Source organism: Muscardinus avellanarius, assembly GCF_963383645.1.
Source record: "Muscardinus avellanarius genome assembly, chromosome: 21".
Taxonomy (NCBI): Eukaryota; Metazoa; Chordata; class Mammalia; order Rodentia; family Gliridae; genus Muscardinus; species Muscardinus avellanarius.
Window position 1 is genome coordinate 21,265,236 of NC_137807.1, and position 12,556 is coordinate 21,277,791.

A 12,556-nucleotide genomic window follows, 5' to 3' on the forward strand; every position below is an offset into this window, starting at 1 on the left:
GCACCAGCCCAACATTTGCAGTTCCTCCTCTCTCTCTCTCTCTCTCTCTCTCTCTCTCCTCTCTCTCCTCTCTCTCCTCTCTCTCTCCTCTCTATTTCTCTCCTGTCTCTTTCCTCTCCTTCTCTCCTCTCTCTTTCTCTTCCCCCCCCCCCCGTCTCTGTCTCTCTCACGCACACACGTGGCCCAGTCTCGCTGTGGATAAAAGGCCGGGCACGCCGGTTGCAGGCAGGCACACTTTATTCACGCGCGGGGAGGCCCGGGGGGTCTCGGGCACTAGTTGGAGGGGTGGAAGGCGCCGCGCTGGTGCCACTGCATGTCCCGGATGCGCCGCACAGACTGCACCTGGGGGTGGGGGGCCCCGAAGTCGCTGCTGTCCTTGTAGTCGCCCTTCTCCAGCAGGTACTGCAGCCCGCGGTAGCCGGGGTACTGGTATCCAACCCACCTGTGGGCCAGGGATGGGCGAGGGGGAGGGGAGAGAGAGGAGAGCGCGCTCAGCCCACCGGGGCCGGCGAAGCCCCCGTCCTGGTTGCTAAGCAGCAGCTCCTGCTGTCTCCTTAGCTACACAGGCAGTTCAGTACCTCACAGTGCAAATTTGCATTTTATTTATTTATTTATTTATTTATTTATTTTTGCAGTACTGGGGCTGATGGAACCCAGGGGCAGCCTACCTCCGAGCTACACCCCCAGCCCGATTTTTTATTCTTTATTTTGAAACAGGGTCTCACTAAGTTGCGGAGGGCCTCGCTAAGTAGCTGAGGCTGTCTGCAAACCCCGATCCTCTGGTCTCAGCCTCCCAAATGCTGGGATTACAAGTGTGCGCCACCGCGCCTGGCTTTAAATTTGACTTTTAGTCCAATTTGACTGATACAGGATTAGAGCAGAGAGCGGTCGAGCACTCCGGGAAGCTGAGAATAAGACAGGTTCTTAAGCCCCTCTGTCTGCCCCCATCCCTGAGCCCAGCAGCAAGGCCAAAGGAGGGGGCCGATTCCAGAAGCCGCCCTCAAGACCTTCACCGTGGAGGGCTTGCTAATTTTTTCAAAGCACTAATTTTTTAAAGCTTGCTAATTTTTTCAAAGGATAAAAGTTATAATCTCACGAGGAGGCATCACACAGCCCTGGCCTGCAAGGACCTGCCTGGCCAGTGTCTGGACACTGTGGTTCCACTTTACGGCTGGGCATCCCTACATCTCTTACCTGTGGCCACCAGGGCCTCTGTACAGCAAGAGCATCCCTTGAAGGACTCTCCCCACCACAGAGTCTTTGTACACACTGGGGTACCTTCTCTGTATGTGTGTGTGTGTGTGTGTGTGTGTGTGTGTGTGTGTGTGTGTGTGTGTTTTCCTGGGCTTGAACCCAGAGGCATTCTACCTCAAAGCTATACCTCCAGCCCTATTTATTTTTTATTTTAAAACAGAGTCTCATTAAGTCACAGAAGGCCTCGCTAAATTACTGAGGCTGGCCACAAACCTGCAATCCTCTTGTCTCAGCCTCCCAAGCACTGGGATTGCGAGCACGCGCTGCCACACCTGGCTACCCCAGTCTCTTATCCCTGCAATTCCTACTGTGCTGAGACCTCAGCTCAAGAGTCTCTTCCTGGGGGGCTGGGGGGGTGTATACAGAGAAATACACAAAGAATGTGTGTGCGTATGTTTATATCACTGAATCTCATTATGATGTATAATTATATCGCATCAAAAAAGTATTTTTAAGCTGGGCATGGTGATGCATGCTTGTAATACTAGTACTTAGGCTCAGAGGTAGAATGCTCCTGGGTCCCATCCCCAGTAATAATAATAATAATAATAATAATAATAATAATTAATAAAATTATTAATATTAATAAAACAATAATATTATTATAATAAATCATCCCTAATGCAATGTCAGTGTATAGGCCCTCGTATAGTGCTGTGGAGAGAGCTGTTACACTGTATTGCTTAGGGAATCAATAATAAAAGAAACATCTGCAGACACAGTTTTGTTTTTCTGAATTTTCAATCCTCGGTTGAAACTGTGGGTGCAGAACCCGTGGATACAGTGTCGACCGTATGCATCCATCCACCACTTGAGGCTCATCTGAGAAGCCCCATAAAATCCCAATCGCCCACTTTTTTTCTTTCTTTTTTCCCCTTTGTGTGTGTGTGTGTGTGTGTGTGTGTGTGGTGGTGGTACTAGGGAATGAACCCAAGGGCGTTCTGCTCTGAGCCACACCCCTAGCCCTATTTTATTTTTTTTATTGTGAAACAGGTTCTTGCTGAGTTGCTGAAAGCCTCACTAAGTTGCTGAGGCTGCCCTCAAACCTGCAGTCCTCCTGTCTCGGCCTCCCAGGTACTGGGATTAGAGGCGTGCATCACCACGCCTGGCTGACGTCCCAACTTCTCACAATGAGGAATCCGTCTGTGCTCAGGGCCTCGGTTTGTGTCAAAGAAGTTGAATTCTGCAGAAACTCAGTAACCCTGGTGGGGGGAGGTGGCACACGCTGGACTTCCCGCCTCTCACAGCTGCGTTCAGGCACCATTAGCTCACTCCCACACTCCTGCCTCAACCTACCGGTGCCTCTGCCTCAATCTGCACCCCCATACACACACACAGGGTTCTGAATGGGAACTGGGGATGCTGCGCATGCGCATGGGCCAAATGGCCCGCCGCTTTCTAAAGGGAACACTGCGCATGTGCAAACGCTGAGCGGTCCCACCGCTTTCCCAGAGGAACACAGCGCATGCACATAGGCTGCCAGTTCCCACCACTTTCCAAGCTGCGCCTGCGCGCGTAGGCTAACGGGTTCCACCACTTTTGAGCTGCGCATGCTCAAGGGCTGATGGCTCCCACCGCTTTTCAAGGGTGAAGGCCGAGGTCTGCAGAGCAGGGCGGCAGTGTCACCCGTTGAGCTCAGGGCAGAGCAGGCTGCGGGACTCCAGAGCCAGGGCAGGGGTTGCACTCACGTGCCGCTCTGCACCCGCACAGATGACACCTTCTCTTGGTAGCCATGGGCGTGGAAACTGGGTACATCGTCGTCCACGATTTCCATCTTCTTCCCCGTGAAGTTGGGGTTCTCATAGAGGATGATCTTGTGCTCCTGGCTGTCCTGTTGACAGGGTGGAGGAGAGCGAGTACCGGTGAGCGCCCAGGGCGCCTTCCTACCCCACCCATGGCCCGGACTGGATGGGTGCGCCCCAGCGTGCCCCAGCCCGCGGGTGTGTGTTCAGCCTGCTCCTTTGACTTTGGGGAGATGTCAGCTTCCCTCTCCTGCCTCGACTTCCTCGTTTAGAAATGGCAGCCATCGGCTGGTCATGGTGGCACACACCTGTAATCCCAGTCCCTGGGAGGCTGAGACAGGAGGATGGCGGGTTGGAGAACAGCCTCTGCAACTTAGCCAAGACCTTCAGCAACTTAGCGAGACCTCATTTCAGAAATAAAATAAAATAATAAGATAGAGCCGGGGTATAGCTCAGAGGTCCTTGAGATCAATCCCCAGTACTGAAATTAAAAATAAATGGTAGCCACGTGTGCACACCCACATACATGTGCACACCCCACATACATGTGCACACCTGTGCACATTTCCACTGTGCCTCTAGCAGGCGCCTGGTTTTCCCTCCTCTCCAAAGCTCTTCCCAGCCCTCTCCCTGTTTCTATGACATCTTCCCGGGCTTCTCACTGAATCCTTGAAGCAACTTGGATACCATTTGCAGATGAGAAGACTGAGGCTCAGAAAGGGAGGGTCACCTGCCCAGGGGCACCCAGCTGAGAAGAGCAGAAGCCAGGTGTGTGGGACGCCAAGGCCAAGCTCCTCCCAGTCTTCCCTCCAGCTCTGGGAGGAAACAGTCTGGGCTTGGGAGGTTCAGGGGTTAAACTCTTGAGTAAACTAAGTCCTTGTCCCTCCCCCAAGAGTTGACACTGGTTCTAGGCAGAACCAGTAACCTGGAGCCTCCGACAAGAGCTAAACTACCTTTCCCTTTCCCTCCACCCCTAAGCACAGAATCTCTTCTCATATCCACGATGGCTCTTTTTTGAGGAGTTCTGTGGCAAGAGTTGCACACCCCTAGCCGCCTACACTAGCCTGAGGCCCGTCCTCCTTGGGCAGGTGGTGCCCCTGGAGCTGTCCGACACAAGGTCCCTCAGGCTGAGCTCAGGCCAGCCTTGGGGCAATGGATTCTAATAGCCCAGGTTATAGATGAGGAAACCGAGGGCTAAGGAAGTCAGCTCTCAGGGTCACCCAGCCAGCAGGTTCCTTGCCAGCGAGACGGGACGTGAAGCTAGGGGCGCCCTCACCTCTGGCTTCAGGTGGCGGAGAGGAGGCTGGGGAGCAGGCGGGGGACTCACCACTTTGATGGGCCTCAGAGAGCTTAGGGAGTCCGTCCTCCGGCTGCTGGTCCACGAGTCCCAGCGGGGGTACTCGCCCTTCTCAAACACGAACTGTTCGCCCTTGCAGTTGGCTTGCTCATAGCCCACCCAGCTGCAAGGGAGCCGGGAAAGAGGGGCGGGTCAGCTCTATGCTAGCTGCAAGGGAGCTGGAAAAGAGGGGCGGGTCAGCTCTATGCCAGCTGCAAGGGAGCTGGGAAAGAGATGTGGGTCGGCTCTATGCCAGCTGCAAGGGAGCCGGGAAAGAAGGGCGGGTCAGCTCTATGCTAGCTGCAAGGGAGCCGGGAAAGAGGGGCGGGTCAGCTCTATGCTAGCTGCAAGGGAGCCGGGAAAGAGGGGCGGGTCAGCTCTATGCTAGCTGCAAGGGAGCCGGGACAGAGGGGCGGGTCAGCTCTATGCTAGCTGCAAGGGAGCCGGGAAAGAGGGGCGGGTCAGCTCTATGCTAGCTGCAAGGGAGCTGGAAAAGAGGAGCGGGTCAGCTCTATGCTAGCTGCAAGAGAGCCGGGAAAGAGGGGCGGGTCAGCTCTATGCTAGCTGCAAGGGAGCCGGGAAAGAGGGGCGGGTCAGCTCTATGCTAGCTGCAAGAGAGCCGGGAAAGAGGGGCGGGTCAGCTCTATGCTAGCTGCAAGAGAGCTGGGAAAGAGGGGCGGGTCAGCTCTATGCTAGCTGCGAGGGATCCAGGAAAGAGGGATGGGTCAGCTCTATGCCAGCTGCAAGAGAGCTGGAAAAGAGGGGCGGGTCAGCTCTATTCTAGCTGCAAGGGAGCCGGGAAAGAGGTGTGGGTCAGCTCTAGGCCGGTACCCTGCAGCAGGACCCCCACTGTCCATGTCCCACCCCAGGGCTCGCTCTGACCCAGCCCAGCCAGGAGCAGCAGCCCCATCTAAGCCCAAACAGAGACTTCAGGGGCAGGGTTACCTCTGTTATCTGGAATTCAGGGCTCTGCTGCCCTCTACCCATTGGAACACAGGTAAGAAATGGGAAGGACACGGTGTGCAGACACCGCAGGTGAGGCCTGTGGGGTGCTGGGAAATCAACAGCCAACTCTCAAAGCAAACAGAAGACCCTCAGCCCCGATTTGCCATGTTCACCAGCCCCCCCCCCCCACGAATGCACCAAGCACAGCACATTTCAAGCCCTCGGGGCAGCTTTCCCGCCAAGCTTGAACCTCAAACCACGGCTGCAAAACCCAGGTGCTGTGTTCACATCTTACTTCAGAGCAATTTTCTCTTTGGTTCTTGTTCTTAGTCTCTTAACACACATGTTACGCAAAACCCCCAGAGTCTTTTAGGCTCACGGTAGAAGAGGTAGGTGGTCATCCCGCTGTACCCAGGGGGATGGTCCCGGGATGCCTGCAGATGCCCCGATCTATGACGCTCAGGCCCCTTGTATAAAGCGGCTTTGTGTTTGCAGGACCCGCACGAGTCTCCTGTGCACCTTACATCACCTACTGCAAGGCTCACGCCGTGCAGTGATCACTACTATTTCTTGTCATTGGCGAATAACGACAAGAAATAGAAAGGGTGCACCTGTCCAGTACAGATGTGGCCTTTTCTCTGAATATTTGCCATCCCTGCTTAGTTCAATCTGTAACGCAAAATTCGTGGATACAGAGGAGGCCGGCTGCAGGACATTAAAGAGAGAGCTGTCTTCAGACAGAGCACGGCTAATAGAGGGAACAGGGAAGAGGGGTGCAGCCCAAAGGCCCAGCCGGTGGGAGCAGCCGGGGCTGGGTAGACCTTCCCACAGAGCCAATGATGGCTGCCCTGAACAGCAACCAAAGTCCTTAAGGAATCAGGAGCTCACGCCTGCTGTCCCTTACAGAAGGATGCACCCTCAATCCAGAAATTCTGCTTTACAATGCATCCTTAGGGGTCAGATGCCAAGATCTCATGCACGTTTGAATATGGACCGTGGACACTTGTCATGGTGCTACTTACAACACCTAGTTCCTAGTAACAGAGACGCCGCACCCAACGGGCTCAGCGCGGTGGTGCCTGCCTGTAATCCCAATCCTTGGGAGGCTGAAACAGGAGGATGTCAGTGTCGAGGCCAGCCTCAGTAATTTAGTAAGACTCTTAGCAACTTAGTGAGACTCTCGGCATCTTAGCAAGACCCAGTTTCAAAATAAATGAAACGGAGCTGGGAGGTGTAGCTCAGATGTACAGAATCCCTGGGTTCAACCTGCAGTACCACAAAAACAAAAATAAATAAAAAAAAAAACGAGAAGGGTCTGTTTAAATAAGTTATGGCATATCCAATTATGGAATATTATAAAGTCAAAAAAATAATGACGTAGGGAATCGGTTCTCAAAGTTAATCAGGGATATAAATCACCAGGCAAGCGGGTTCAATGCAGATTCCTAGGCTCCAAGCCAAGGGTTTTAGTGGCACCGAGGCAGGACCCAAGAGTCTGCACTCAAAGCATGTCCCTCTGAGATATGATGCTCATGTGCCTTGAGCCACTCTGAAAAACACCAGCCTGAGCATGGTGGCCCACACCTGTATCCCCAGCACCTGGGAGGCTGAGACAGGAGGATCTCAGGTTCAAGGCCAGCCTCAGAACTTAGGGGGACCTTCAGCAACCTAGTGAGACCCTGTTTCAAAGCAAAAAAATTTTTTTTAAAGCCTGGGAGTGCAGCTTGAAGGTAGAATGCCTCTGGGTTCAATCCATAGTACCCCACACACAAACACACACACACAAACATTCACACACACACACACACACTGGGGATTGAACCTAGGCGCATTGTGCCTCCAAGCTACACCCCCAGCCCTTCTTATTTTTTTATTTCGTAACAGGTTCTTGCTAAATTGCGGAGGACCTCCTTAAGTCGCTGAAGCTGGCCTCGAAGCTGCAATCCTCCAGTCTCAGCCGCTCAAGCACTGGGATTACAGGCGCGGGCTACCACGCCCGGCTCACAATTTCTATTATTAGAAAGAAAGTAGAAAAGTATAAACATGTTTAGGAGGGCTGAGGGTTAGTTCAATGGGAGAGCACTTGTGTGTGCAGGACCCCACAAAAAGAAGAAAGTCAATCAAACCAGCAAGCAAGCGAAACAGTTTAAATATGTTTGGGAAATTCTCCCCTCGGATTATTAAAAGAAGCCGGGCGCGGTGGCGCGCGCTTGTCATCCCAGCATGCGGGAGGCTGAGACAGGAGCATCCTGGTTTGCGGCCAGCCTCAGCTACTTAGTGAGGCCCTCTGCAACTCAGTGAGACCCTGTTTCAAAGTAAAGAATAAAAAATAGGGCTGGGGGTGGAGCTTGGAGGTAGAATGCCCCTGGGTTCCATCCCCAGACCTGCCAAAAGAAAAAAAAGACTAAAAAATAGGGCTGGGGGTGGAGCTCGGAGGTAGAATGCCTCTGGGTTCCATCCCCAGTACTGTTAAAAACAAAACAAGAACTGAAAATCGGACTTGGCGCTCAGGGGTCTAGACTTCAGTGCCAGATACCCAGGCACGGCAGAGCCATTCCTGCGGATGCGTCCTCCCTGGCTTGAGACTGTGACTTGTGTAGGGCCACCACACTTGGCAAAGTTTCCCCAAACCTGATGGTGTGGTGGGGGTCACCCCAGGAGCCCCAGCCCTACAGACCTCTGACCTACTGGTTGGGGGTCACTGGTGACCCCCGGTGGCTGAGGCTTCTAAGGGGAGCGGGCGGGAGCCGCAGGAGAAGGCCTGCCACCCTGCGGTTTGGTGCCCCAGAGGCTCCGTGCAGGTTGACAGAAATGCTCAGCTCCGGATCAGGCAGAGGCTGGACTCCTGCCCCTCCTCTGAGCTCTCGGGTAGAGACCAGGCCCCAGATGTCCAGCCAATCCGCTGACAATCCCCGGGTCGCCAGAAGTTAGGAAGAAAGAGTGGGTAGGGTTGGGGAAGCCAGCCCCAAACCTTCCCCGGGGAGCCGAGGACGGTCCGGGACCGTCTGTCCCTGTTTGGCAGCCCCTGTGTCGGGTTTTACACCCGAACTCGCTCCGTCCACCATCAGGAAGACAGAGTTACCCTCATCCTAAGGGGAGGACGCCGAGGCTTAGGAAGGGGAGCCCCTCTCAGGCGCCATGCGGCCCCCAGAAGGGCCGGGATCGGGACTGGAAGCAGCTCTGTCCGCTTGCAAAGCACCGGGCGAAGAAGCCCCCAGTACGTACGGTCCAGCCTGCACCAGGACGGAGCCCGCCTTCTCCACACCCGTCTCCTTCAGGTTGGGGCACGGCCCGCTGAGCTCGTGGGAGTGGCCCTGGAAGTTCTCCTGCTCAAAGATGATGATCTGCGAGAGGAGAGAGCTCCGTCAGCGCCCCGTTCTGAGCCGAAGGAAAGGCTGGCGCTCGGAGAGGCTGGGAGGAGGCTGGAGGCCCATCCCCTCGGAGCCAGACTGTCCCGGTGTCTGTGTTCCTGGCCCTGGCCCTGGACCCTGCATATCTCCTTTCTGAGCCTCAGTCTCCCCAGCTGTAAAATGGCCAACACAGCTGCCTCCTGGGATGGTTCTAGATTCAGGGGAACAAAACGGTTAGCAAGTGGCATTTGATCTGCGGGGGAAGACACATAATTAAGCCGGGTGCGGTGACGCCGGCTTGTCATCAGCAGGACTTGTGAGGCTGAGGCAGGAGGATCGCAGGTTCGAGGACAGCCTCAACAAGTAGTGAGACTCAGCAACCTAGCGAGACCCTGTTTCAAAAAAAAATTTTTTAAATAAAGCCGGGCGTGGTGGCGCAAGCTTGTAATCCCAGCCTTCAGGAGGCTGAGACCTGGAGGATCGCGGTTCGTGACTACTTAGTGAGGCCCTCTGCAACTCAGTGAGAGACCCTGTTTCAAAATAAAGAATAAAAAATGGGGCTGGGGGTGTAGCTCGGAGGTCAACTGCTTCTGGGTTCCATCCTCAGACCCATAAATAGATAAATTAATTAATTAATTAATTAATTAAGGCTGGGGATGTAGCTCAGTGGTAGAATTCCCATGGGTGCAATCCCCAGCACTAAAAATAAAAAGGAAAGGAAAACGAAAACATAATTTTCTTTTTTTTTCTTTCTCTCTCTCTCTCTCTCTCCCTCTTCAGTACAAGGGATTGAACCCAGGACCTCTCAATGCTAGGCAAGCGCTCTACCGCCAAGCCACGCCCCCAGCTCCTCGTGGCTCTGTTAATTAAGGCACTGCCACGGAGTCCAGCTGGGCAGGTGGCCGAGATGGCGCTGGAGCCCAGCGCAGCTCACAGCAGAACCCGGGGGAGCAGCCCTTTGCTCACAGCGAGCCTGGGATCTTGGTGACACAGTCATTCAGCCCGGCTCTGGGTGCAGCCGCGGACTGTGCAGGCAACCCCGGGAAAGGGTGCCGCTGGTTCACGAACATCTGCCCCGATGGACCAGCCAGCCATGGACGCCCTTCATCCCCAGCTCACCCCTAGAACTACACACCTGTGCTTTTTTAATTTTCCTTTCTTTTTTCTTTTCCTTTTTTTCTTTTTTCTTTTTTCTTCTTTTTTGTACTGGAGTTTAAACCCAGGAGCATTCTACCTCTGAGCTATTTCTTAGCCCTTTTAAAAAATTTTTTTAAACAGGGTCTCACTAATTTGCTGAGGCTGACCTCAAACCATAATCCTCTCATCCCAGCCTCCCAACTGCTGAGATTGCCAGCCTGCGCCTGAACACTGGGCTCCTGGGCTCTTGCTTTAAGCCTCCGCCCTCAGGGGCTTTGAGGTCCCTAAGTCCTCCTCCCTCCCTCACCTGATCCTCCTGTCGGCCCAGGGAAGGGAGCTCTGCAAAACACAGGCGCCCCCAGGGGGGCTCACAGTCCAGTGCTCACCGGAGGAGGCCAGCTGCCTCCTTTCAGAGAGCACTTGGCAGCAGAGCCGTTGAGCCACGCTTCTCCGAGGAGCAGCCTCTGGGTGAGGAGGGCCCTGGCAGCTGGCTCCCAGGAGGGGCAGCGGCTGCAGAATGCACCTGCTAAGCACTGGCTAAGCAAACATACCTCTCACTCCCAGGCCGGGGATTAGCCAGATAAAAGAGAGGAGGGAGGAGGGAGCGGCCAGTTGGGCTCCGAGAGGGATCCCACAGGCTCAGCTTTTACAGTCACTGAGCTGGAGACGGTCAGGTTCTCCGCCATGGCTGTGCAGCCCTAAGAAAGTAACTTGACCACCCTGAGCCCCGGGTCTAATGGGAGACCACACCTGTCCTGCAGGGTTGCTGAGGAGGGTACAGAGTTAGGGCAATTAGGGGTACTTTGTTATCTCCCTGGCCTGGGAGGCCAGGGTCTATAGGGGTGGGCCGATGCGGAGAAACAGATTCCCAATGCACTTGAAAAGTCTTAGCATGGACAGCAGGCCCGTGTCGTTATTATCATCATTATTGGTTTCCATAAATATGATGGAGAATAAAGCCTGGCAGCTCTTAGCTACATACTTTTGTTTTGTTTTGTTTTTGGTACTGGGGATACCTCTGAGTTACATCCCCAGCCCTAATTTTTAGTCTTTTTATTTTTTTGAAAGAGGGTCTCACTGAGTTGCAGAGGGCCTAAGTAGCTGAGGCTGGCCACGAACAGTGATCCTCCGGTCTCGGCCTCCAGAATGCTGGGAGATTTGAGGATCGCGGTTCACGGACAGCCTCGGCAACTTAGTGAGACCTTATTTTAAAAAAAAAAAAATTGAGCAAGGTGTGGTGGCGCACACTTGTCATCCCAGCATTCGGGAGGCTGAGACAGGAGGATTGAGGTTTGTGGACAGCCTCAGCTACTTAGCGAGGTCCTTTGCAACTCAGTGAGATTCTGTTTCAAAATAAAGAATAAAAAATAGGGCTGGGAGTGTAGCTCAGAGGAGGAATGCTTCAGGGTTCTATCGTCAGTACAAAAAAGAAAGGAAGGAAGGAAGGAGAAAGAAAGAAGGAGAGAGAGAGAGAGAGAGAGAGAGAGAGAGATAAGGTCTGACAACTTGGCAACTCAGTGAAATTCTTTTTCAAAATAAAAAATAGGGTTGGGAGTGTAGCTCGGAGGTGGCATGCCTCTGGGTTCCATCTTCAGTATAAGAAAGAAAGGAAGGAAGGAAGGAAGGAAGGAAGGAAGGAAGAAAGAAAGGGAGGAGAAAGGGAGGGAGGGAGGGAGAGAAGAAGGAAGGAAGGAAGGAAGGAAGGAAGGAAGGAAGGAAGGAAAGAAGGAAAAAAAGAAATTAGGTCCGCTCACACAGGCGTGAAGGAGCAGGTGAGGGCCAGGCGGGGCCCAGGGCAGACAAGGGCAGATACGGGTGGAATCCGTGCCCAGGACTCAGAACAGCAGCACAGCCAGGTGTGCGGGCGGCTGACAGATGTGAAGGGCCAGGTCGGGTCTGAGAAGCCCCTAACGTTGGAATGGAAAACCACTGGCCCAGGCCCAGGCGGGACGAGCGAGCAAGGCCCTCCCAGCTGGGCCCACGGCCCGGCCGTGCCACCTCTGCACTCGGTCTCCCGCTCCGTCTTTTGCAGGGGAGGGACCGAGGCTCAGAGAAGCCCAGTGAGCGTCCTGAGCCACACAGCGGGCGTGGAGTTGGGAACCACGGGGAACCTCGCATTCATGGGCACCCTCTGAGCCTGGGGCGGTGGTCACCCCAGCCTGGGGGGGCCCATGGGTGATAGGACCCGCCCCTGGCCAGAAGGAGACCTTTGGAATCGGCCCCCTGTGTGTGTGTGTTGGGGGAGAATGAGTCCCAGAGATGGGAAGGGGCGGCTTGGGTATCGGGAAGGGGGATGCTGGGCCCGTGCGACAGAGGCGAGCTGGTATGAGATGAGGCCTCGCGCCCACACTCCCGCAGGCCGGCTCACCTTGGGGTTTTGGGGCTGTGGCTTGCCCGCCTGGGTCTGCAGATCTGAGGCCATGGTGGACTGTCCCGAGCAGGAAGGACCTGGAAGAAATGGGGAGGCCGCCGTGAGGACCCTCGGGAGCGCCGGTCAGCCCCCTCCTCTCCACCCTCGCCAGAGCCCGGGCTGGGGCCGTCCTGGGCAACCCTGCTCTGCGTCCAGGCCGGCTCCAGGAAGAGGGGAGAGCAGAGACTCTGAAGATCTCATGACCAACTGGAGTTGGAAGTGGCCCCTGGGCCCCTGGGCCGCCGGGTCCCAGGAAACCTGTCAAGGTTACTGAGGCCTCCACCCAACCATTTGCTTTTCTTTCTTTCTTTCTTTCTTTCTTTCTTTCTTTCTTTCTTTTTTTGTGCTGGGGATTGAACTCAGTAGCATTCTACCTCTGAGC

The 12,556-nt window shown here is 54.5% G+C and overlaps 1 protein-coding gene across 1 annotated transcript; it reads right to left on the reverse strand.

The window, feature by feature from the left end:
- Positions 1-273: 273 nt before the first annotated feature.
- On the reverse strand, positions 274-12,201 carry CRYBB2 (crystallin beta B2; the record flags this gene model as incomplete). The annotated part of the gene is made up of 5 exons (XM_080717944.1): positions 12,133-12,201; positions 8,503-8,621; positions 4,324-4,456; positions 2,943-3,085; positions 274-442 (listed from the first exon to the last, which is right to left on the reverse strand). The coding sequence occupies exons 1-5, from the start codon at positions 12,184-12,186 to the stop codon at positions 274-276; spliced, it is 618 nt and encodes a 205-aa protein (XP_080574070.1). The 5' UTR covers positions 12,187-12,201.
- Positions 12,202-12,556: the final 355 nt, after the last annotated feature.